This window comes from Antrostomus carolinensis, unplaced genomic scaffold (assembly GCF_000700745.2).
Source record: "Antrostomus carolinensis isolate BGI_N321 unplaced genomic scaffold, ASM70074v2 scaffold20965, whole genome shotgun sequence".
Taxonomy (NCBI): domain Eukaryota; kingdom Metazoa; phylum Chordata; class Aves; order Caprimulgiformes; family Caprimulgidae; genus Antrostomus; species Antrostomus carolinensis.
The window spans coordinates 49001-59033 of record NW_010316009.1 but is presented as its reverse complement, the minus strand read 5'-3'; the positions used below and the strand labels follow the sequence as shown (position 1 = coordinate 59033).

Here is a 10033-nt window from a genome sequence, read left to right as displayed (position 1 = left end):
CGAGTTCAGCAGTTAATTCTGGTGAAACAACAGCCGGTGCCCGGGCACAAGGCGCGTAGTGGGAGTTAGTGCCCCTCAAAGGGCGTGCTCTAAAAAAACCCCGCAAAAAAACCCCCCAAAACCAACCCCAAAACCTCAAAACGTTTTGAATATTTTCTTCTGCTTCTTGGGCCAATTTCAAGGCAGACACAATTAAGAGTATTTATTTGCAACTTGGCATTAATGATGTGACAGCTTCAACAACTAGTTAAAGCAGCTGTAATTAAAGATCACATTTTAGAGAAGCCAAGTTGTTGTTAGTACAAAATTACTGCAGTTTTAGTGCATTATACTATGCTCAAAGCAAGATTTCCTAGAACATCCTTCTAGTGCTCTGCTCGCACATACTGACCGCAGAATTCTGCTTACCCATTTGTCTCAGAAGTGTAACCTCTGAGTTTCCTAACAAAGTAAAATGCCATAGTTTTTTATATTAAAGCTGTAGAATATTTGGCTATTTTAATATGCACTAATATGTCTCCAGAACTGTTTTCAAAGCTGATTTACAGTCTTGTACAACAAACATGTAGGAGCTGAGGTAATGCTTAGGTCTTATATACAGTAAATTCAGTCTTAACTGGCATTAGATTTACTTCTGTTTGTATGTTACAGGTTTGAATAGCTCGTAATTAACATAATCATTTGCAAGTGTAATGGAAGAGGGCAAGGCTGAAGATATCCAGGGTATTCTACGACTTAACGTGCGAGGATGTTTATACACTGCCAGGCGCGAGTCTTTGTGCCGCTTTAAGGATTCAATGCTAGCTTCTATGTTTAGTGGACGCTTTCCTCTAAAAGTGGATGAGTCAGGTACGTATGTTCAAGCTGTAAATATGACGTTCTGATCAGGGAGCTTTGTGGCAAATACATGCTTTTATATATATATATCTATGCATTATATAGTATATCTCTCTCCCCAATCTGCTGAGCATCAGTTGGCTTCTTTAATTCCAGGATGTAAAACAATTATGCATGCATGATTTTATACTTATGAGTAATTAATCTGAATTCCACAAGACTACTCATGTTTGCAAATATACATTTTTGTACATTGCTTAGCCCCGTCTCGTCCCAGTCCAAACTGAGGCTTTGGAATACACTTCATCATGAATATGAAAATAGATAAAATAGATAAAATTGAAGGCGTATTTGGCATTTAACTTGGATCCTGCTTATGACCCCCTAAATTCTCCAGAGGCATCTCATTCTCTTTGTTCATTACATAAGGAGATTTGGGTCTAATCTTTTTTTCAGAATACTTCATTACCCAGTGAAGATTGCATTTTTGACTACCATGGCTTGATATTAAAGCTAGAATAAAAGTATTAATGGGTCAAATTTCACACTTGCTTGTGACTTGGAAATCCTGCCAAAGTATGTCCAGTTTAAAGATATGATGGATAGAGAATAGTAATGCCTTGTTGTACACTTTTGACTGTTTAAAATATCTGAAATGTTTGTAAAACATTTGTATGGGCAGGGCTTTGCTACCATCTTTCAGTTGCATTGAACAGCCTATTGTATAGAGATGTGTATTCTTTGGGCAGTTTCCATAGTTGTCCTTGAGCCCAGCAGGCAGAGGAGAGAAAAAGATACAAAAAAATACCGTAAAACTTGAACAATATTCAGGGAAGATTAGACTAGATACGTACTGAAGCTGATGCTACTTTTAACTCTTTTAAATTGCCAAGATCCAAAATTGAAAAAATCTGTGCAATAGCAAGAAAAGATGTATCTGCAATCAGAATTAGAAATGCATCTAGGATTAGATTTTAGTGTTGTAAGTGGAGTGCGGTACAGATGAGGTTGTATGTTGGCATGGTCCTATGCAGACTAGTGATTTCACTGAAATTCCAAATAAATGTTTACTGCACTAAGAATTTTATCTTCAAATAACAAATATTCCAGGGAAACAAAACAGTACTTTTAAAAGAATTGAGACAGTGTACTTACTACTCCTATTTAAGTAAAACTAGTACAGAAGTTTTACAGAAAGGCTTTTCTCGATGTTTCGGTAGAATGTGACAAGTCTGTCTTTGGTTGCTGGAAGCAGTATTTTAAATAATTTTATTTATGTTTTCAGGAGCATGTCTAATTGATCGAGATGGAAGCCTGTTTAAATATCTTTTGGATTATCTTCATGGAGAAGTTCGGATTCCTGAAGATGAACAAATTCGAATTGCACTGCAGGAGGAAGCAGATTATTTTGGCATCCCTTATCCATACACTCTGTCTGACCATTTGGCCAATGAAATGGAGACATATTCTTTAAGGTCAAATACAGAGCTTAAAAAGGTCTTGACATTTCTTACATTTTTGAAGATGCATATCATTCATTAGCATCAGATACTAAAACTATAGTATATGCAAGTTAGTGCTTTTTAATCATCGCGTTAAACCACCAGTAAATTCAAGAGTTGCAGGTTAAAGAATCCTAGAGTTGATAATGTAGTCACAGTAGTTAAGGCTATCAGCTTTTCCCATCATTGTGATACAGAAACAGTTTAAATTTGACTCTGTTTTACATGCAAGTCTTCTAGAAGACTCGCACAGTAGGAATGACATTGTTTAGTTCTCTATTTGGCTTCAAATTTTACTTGAGATTGGATTCAATACCTTCAGGATGTTTGGGGTTGTTTTTTCAGTTTTACAAATCCATCCTAAAACTTGAAAGATAAAATGTACTTTGCCATTTTTTTAGAACAAGAAAGGAGAAAATAAAATTAATGTATTATTTAAAATCCTAAGGTTTGTCTACTTTAGAGTACTGTAACTTAAAAGCTAATTCTAATTAACTGATTGAAATTAACTCTTATTACCAGGCATGGCTGTGTTAGCCCTGACACTCATCTATCTTCTTTAAGTAAGCTATCGTTCCATACATTTCACATTCTCCCTTACTTATTTCCTTTTGAAAAGCAAAAAACATTTCCAGACCTTTCAGTTTCACTTCATATTAGGGATTTACCACACCTTTCTGTGAATTTCTTCTAGTTTTACAATATTATCTCTTAACATCAGATAAGAAATACTGCACAATTATAGATAAACTACATCCCTGATTTACTTAAAAAAGCTCACCAGTACAGTTAAAACTTAAATATGAAAGCTTATTCAACTAAAAATATTGTATTCTTACTATGTATTATATATTTTGTGTTTCACGTTTTTTCCAGGCTTTGTTAGATTTCTGCGATTCTTATGATTTAGTTTGTACCAAGCCTACAGTTTGGGTCCTCCACTATCTCAACACCTCTGGAGCAAGCTGTGAAAGTAAAATTATTGGTGTGTATGCAACAAGAGCTGATGGGACTGCTGCAATTAATAAGGAGCTAGGAACAAAAATTCATAGTAAAAGCATTTACAAACGGTAAGATAACTGTCAAACACATGAAAGCTCTATGAAGTGACAATGAACACTTACATATTATAATAGTACCTAAATATTATTATATGTAGCATAATAGAGCATTATTGTACTATAAATCTGTGGAAGGAACCAGCTTCAAAAGCAGCTGGCTAATACAATGGTCACATTAAACAAACAAATGAAAAAAGATAAAAACTAAGCATGGAGTACAAGAATTTGAAAGAGTCCACAAAGGTGGCTAGCATGCAGTTGCTGCAAGTTCTTACTATGTTTTACTTGCTATTTTAAAAATGTCTCAACCATTTAAAATTATTTTCTAATTTAGGACAATGTTTACACTAAATACAGTGAATGAATCCCCACCCAGAAAAAGTTCCAGACATATTCACAAAGTTGGTTGTGATTCATGCAATTGTATTGGCAGTCTTCTAAGACAGCTGAAGGATATATTTAACACTGAAAAGAACTGAAGATGAAAGGAAGTAGTTTTAATTCTTTAAAGGACACTTCCATCTCTACTACACTATTAATGTTTTTTTTATTACAGTAATTATAAGTTATTGGTAGACCTGTTCCAGCCCTGAGTGTCTGGAAGCAATTTGTCTTTCTGTTGGTCCCACAGTATAGTATAAGAAGTATGTTTCACTGTGTACCTTTTGAAACAATTATAAGATAGAGCTTTTGATGTTTTATTAGCTGTACAATTAAGATGCTTATTTTCCTAAATTTAGGCTGGGAACATTACACTTATTCCAACAGTATTTGGACACATAGTATCAGGTATCTGTCCTCCTATTGTGTGTTCTCTTTGAATAAATGATTGAGATTTAGAAGAATAGATTTTACTCCATTAATTGTGTAATTATTCTTTTATGAACATCTGTTCTTTCCTGAATACCCATTTTTAGCAACACAGACATGTAGATCATAGGAATATGGCTATTTACAAAACATTTACTATTAAGTCCTTATAGTTTCGATTTGGTAAAAAGAATGATACATTTAATCAGTGTTACATTTCAAGGACTCAGCTAGATTTACCACATAACTGTTACCTTTAAAACAATATTTCTAGAGAAGCTGGAAATAATGTCCAATACATCTGGAGCTATTACTCAGTAGATGAATTGAAAAAGATGATGGATGCTTTCGATGCCTGGGAAGGGAGAGGTAGAGTATTAATTTTTTTTCTTTTATTTCAGTAGCACTATGTTTTTACAGAAAAATAAGAAAAATATTTGCCAATTAACTATAATAAAAAGTCTGCATACATTTTCATTCTTTCAGTAAGTAACACATAAAATATCCCATAGTAGTGGCTATTTTGAGGGGAGAGGGGAGTGGGGCAGAGAAAAAGAGTCTTAAGGGATGCTCCAGCAAAGTGACAAGAGTTGACAGAAATGAGATGTTGTGAGAGACACCACATGCAAGCAGTGACACCCTGCTAGCATTGGGCGCTCTGGTGGAACCCCTAGAAGCGCGTTGGCTGTAAGCAACATTCATGTCAGGATAGTTTCAAAGCTGAAATTCTACATAATTAAATACATGCATTCATTTAGTCAGGTGTATACACATAATATTGACTAAGTTCTCGTAGCTCATCAGTACAACCTCCCTTTGAAATGCAGGTGTCAGCTACTGGAGAGTGCCTCAGGAGCTGATTGAATGTTGGACTCTTGAAGAATGCCCTTTGAAAGGAAGTTTGCATCATATGCCTCCAGTTCATAAAAGGTATGCCGATTTGCATGGGTGGCTTAAAATGAAGCAGAAATACAGCACAATCTTTTTATTTTTTTATAATTTCAAGTTCTTTGAATAGCTATGAATATTGAGTTTTGTTTTTTCTATTTACATTTTTATAAAATGTCTTGTAATCAGAGAGCTTAATTGCAGAACTGAACTTGCTAGAAACAAGTTACCGTTCTTAGACTGCTGAAACTTCTCTATTCTACTTCTTCAGCCTTTAAAACACCACTGTAGAGTGGGAAGGAGTAATTTCAAAAAGTAGAGAGCAGTATTAATTAAATGGACTGCTAAAAAAATTTTAACTGAAAAACTGAAAAGGTTAACTGATCTTCATAGCTGTGAGATGCCTTCTTTTTAGAAGGAATTTCTAGGATTTCTTCTTTGCAGTTTTACAGTGATACTTTTGACTACACCTCTATTCTCAACACATTACCTAAAAGCAGACTTTGCAGGTGCAGCTACACAGTTGATCTGAGCCACCCTACAGCCATTTTGCAGCCAGAGAGAAGAGGATCCTCCTGACCTTCCTTGTCCTTGTCCCTGGCCACAGTCATTTCAGCAGCAGCCACAGAGCCACAGAGCCACACCAGCACAATGATCCAACTGAAATCCCCTATCTCACCATCCCCACCCCCCCTTTTTTTGTTCCTTCCTAACGTCCTGTTCAGCTGTCTTAGCGTGACCTGATTCTATGGCATCATTTATTACTTCCTTAAGGAATTCAAATATTCTAGCTGTCCGTCCATTTTAATTTGCCAAGACTGAGAAACGTCATTTGTATACTTTAAAACTGCTCTCTACTTGTACCAATTAGAGTTGCTATGAGACTCCACAGGCTTTCCTAGATAGGGTTTTTTTTTTTTTTTTAAAATTTTCACTTGAAAGATTATCCATAATCATTTGTATTGAAAATAAATGTGAGAGGGAGAAAGAAGCAGTATCTTTCTTCTTCTTTTCTCAAATTACATAGTTTGGAACTCTGTTTTTGTTTATATGCAGTTGGATCTTACATTTTTTGTAGATAACAGTTTGGAACTCTGTTTTTGTTTATATGCAGTCGGATCTTACATTTAAAACACATCAGGCTAGTATTTAGTACTTGATGGAATCAATTTTAACATTTTCTTTCTGTAACTCCTCCAGCCTACTTTCTCATTTATTTTCACTTAGCAGTTTGTGCAGCATATCTCTTACAGTTTTTAATGTCTAATATTACTTACACAGGTAGAAGAGATTGATGGTGCTATTCATATAAATGCAAGCCTGATTGCAGTGATGAACAGTTGAGAACCACAGATTATACTGTTAACAAGCAAAAATTAAAAGAACTTCAGATTTGTGGATGGCTGTCGCAGGTTGTCTGTTTCGTAATAACGTTATAAAAATAGTTTATGTACACAGCTTGTTTCTTTAACTGAAGTTCTTTGTTTCACAGACGATTATTCGACTTTACTGAAGAGGAAGACTATTTACCATGTAAAGTGGGTCCCAAGCCAATTAGATTCTCAGGTCCCTCAACAAGTACCCACATCAAAGTCAAGAATTCAGCTGCATTAAAGGTAGCTGCTTGCAATGCTTCACGTTCTGCAGTGACTCTTAAACGACCCAATAGTGAAAGTTTGATGCTGCACAAAGTAGCTTCTGAAACTGTATCCACAACATCTACATTGGTGCCCAGCAATTCCCAGGTGCCCTGTGGAAGGCAGAGTGCTGACAGTGGCACCCCATGTCAAATGACATTCAAGATCGCAGTGTCTAGGAAGCCCGGAAGCAACCGTGTAGTAAAGCTGAAGCGAACTCCACTTTTTCTTGTGTCACCATCTCAGCCATCTTCTTCCGTGTCCAGTAAAACAAGTGAACAGGACAGTACTGCAGTTGAAATTCCTACTACTTCTGTGGCACTAAACAAGAAAGAACCAGCTGTATTAGCAGAGAGTATTAAGCTCAAGAACGATAAAGTGGATGCATAATGTTTGACTTAGCCTGACAGACTGGATAACCTTGCATCATCTGGTCAAAGTGATCATCATTTCACATGCAAAGATTTAATAGAAAATTATGATCAAAAAGTTTGTGAAAATCATAGGGAGAAATTGTTTTAAGTAAGCAATGAAGTGTGTTTTCTGCTTTATTTCTAAATATTTTTTAGATGTTGGGAAGGGAGGAAGAAAAATGGATTAAAAAAAACCTCCTCAAACACAAATCATGTGCAGTCTAATGTAACAGTATCTCACATTTGTATTTCTGTCAGGCTGTAATATTACAACTGACCTTTTTAAAAGGAGTACTTGCACAACATAAAAGACTTCTTTATCAACTTAACTACAGTTAACATTAACTAGAGTTAATTTCCTTAATCTGTATCTTTAACGTGGGGAAAACCAGATAACAATAAGTAGCTTTTATTAGATACAAAAGATTAGAATCTTTAAGGTAGTGGTTTTTCTTAAAAATAAACCTAAAGAGCAACAATTCTAAGGCTCTTCCTATCCCAACAGAAAAAGTTTCACTGAAAAAAGGACAAGGCAGAAATTATGGAAAGATACTATCATAATAAAATCTCCTGTTCTTTGAGCACACATTTCATCATTGACACTAAGTTCTTCCCAATCCACAAAGGACAAATTCTCACCTGATAAAAACAGGAGGCCAGTTACGCCATCAAAAACTTGGGAGTGAAGCTGTGTGTCCTTTAACTGTCCCAGTTACAGAGTCAGAGTGTAGTTAGAAGTAAAACTCTCTAAATACTCTGTGGTAATAAAGCCCCACAAAAACCTAGATTCATTTTGGGCAACAGCTTTTATTAAAAAGATCTTAAGCAGAAGAAACAGTTAAGCCTAACGTTACAGACCTTTCCTGCTTTCTGAGCTTTTTGGCTATCTCTCCTTACAGAATTTTCTTCTTGCCAAAAAACTCCGGCTGTTTATACCAGAATTGATCACTCTTGGCTGAAAAATACTTTGCAAATTCATGGGGTCACGTGATCAGCTGTGTAGCGTGCCCAGAGTTTGCATCAAGGATTTGTCCCTTTTCAACGTTGCCCCTTTCCTATATATATTTATCTTTTCACACATTCTAGTCTCTGGTACAACACACATGAACATTTTAGTAGTTTGTTTTACTAATCTGCCATAATAAAATAGCTGTATTATCTCAAATTTCTGGCAAATTTCTGTTTTATGCTCACATGGGTAATTAGTAGTGGTACTGGAACTGAGACCTCTGGATCCCATGGTGCCTCTGCTGTAGTCACAAGTATATGTACAGGATAAATCTTCATGCAGCCTTGTCACTACATGGGGAAAAAAGACTCTCAGTAAGAACTGCCAGCTGTACAAGCTCAGACAAGGTGTTCCCCTACAACAGGAAAGCGCAAGATCGATGTTTCCCTTCTAGAATTACTAGTTTCTCTTTCAGGGTGACATTTTCAAACACATTAAGTAATATTTTTTTTTTTAAACTTTTTCCCCAGACATGCCTAAATAACGCAACTTTTCCCAACAGCTTGGCTGTGTTAAGTTACCTTCTCTTTTTACTTTTCCAACTGCATGTTTGGTCCTTTATTTTGCTGTGTTCTGCCCTTACTCTGAGTTTAATCTTATACAGAAGATAAAAGGATCCAACTTGCCTTATAATCCTGCCCTTTAAGGTGTGTTTCCACTTCCAAAAGACCATGATACAAAATGCAGTGTGAATTCCATGTTTGTGTTCGAGTGATGCCAAACAGCTGTATTTGCTTTGCAAATGGAGGACACTTTTTAAAAAGATGGCTGTTCCAGAAGTCAAGCCTTGTCCTGCCCTGAATTCCCTTGCTGACCCCTGTACAAATCCCTTACGGTAAAAGGAGTATCACACGTAGCTAGCTCTGTGATTAGAAGATAAAAAACGAGTTCTGTTGAAGACAGGCCCAAAAGCTTTCAAGTACTTGGAAGCACTGTGAACAGCAAAACATTCCTAGAAATTGGCAGATAGAATTCCAAGCATACAGAGACAAAGAAATGAAAGATGAAAAGATACTGTTCTGACACAGCTACACTCCAGAGCACAGCCAAGTAACATAGTTAAAGCGTGTACAGCAATATAAGCCACACTTGGTGTGCTAAGACTACAGCATTCCCAGAACCAGCCCAACCACATCTACGCTTGCATCTCTCATCAAAGAAAATGTGTTTGCATCACAGTCTGAGGAGAAATGCTGTCTCTCACCTATTAGTCCTGGGTCTGTCACATACTGAGCCTCCAGGTTAGCTGGCACTGAAGAGCACAAGATGGTCCTGTTGTGCTGAGTTATGTTACAGATTTTATTATTTGCAGAAGCCTGCTTGTGAGAAGCTGACTTATGGAATAAAATAACTTTCAATAATCCTCTCAAGTGGAGAAGCCATTAAGGAAGGAGTAAAAGTCATTCTAGATAAGTTAGATATTCTTTTTTTAGGAGGGGTCACAAGAAGAGACATAAATACATTTCACAAATTATGTTAGGACAATATATAAGATTCCTGTGTAATATCTGCATGGAAATTATAATTACATCTCTTACAGTGAGCTTACAAACTGTATGGCAGCAGACAAATTTTGAAAAGTTACCTAGCTGATGGGTGTGTACAACACAGATTCTGGAACTTCAGCTCCATTTACTCAAAACATTCAGCTTAAAAGCTGACAGGTAATTAACAAGGGTAGAAGCAGTGCTTGCAATGCTAAGAAAGCCAGTGTTTACCCATATGTGTTTATTTTTCTTTCACTGCTCTTCCAGATGAAGATGAGTTATTTGCCTTTTAGGCAAATAATTGGTTTTACCAATATTCACATGTGGAAAACTGTACATAGATATCAAGAGAAATAAAAATAATCAAAATCACCCTTAAGAAATGTACC

At 36.1% G+C, this 10033-nt stretch overlaps 1 protein-coding gene across 1 annotated transcript; it reads left to right on the top strand.

Moving 5' to 3' along the window:
• The first annotated feature begins 692 nt into the window (after positions 1-692).
• On the top strand, positions 693-7125 carry KCTD18 (potassium channel tetramerization domain containing 18). The gene is made up of 6 exons (XM_010168157.1): positions 693-849; positions 2123-2334; positions 3216-3409; positions 4485-4579; positions 5038-5140; positions 6591-7125. The coding sequence occupies exons 1-6, from the start codon at positions 693-695 to the stop codon at positions 7123-7125; spliced, it is 1296 nt and encodes a 431-aa protein (XP_010166459.1).
• Positions 7126-10033: the final 2908 nt, after the last annotated feature.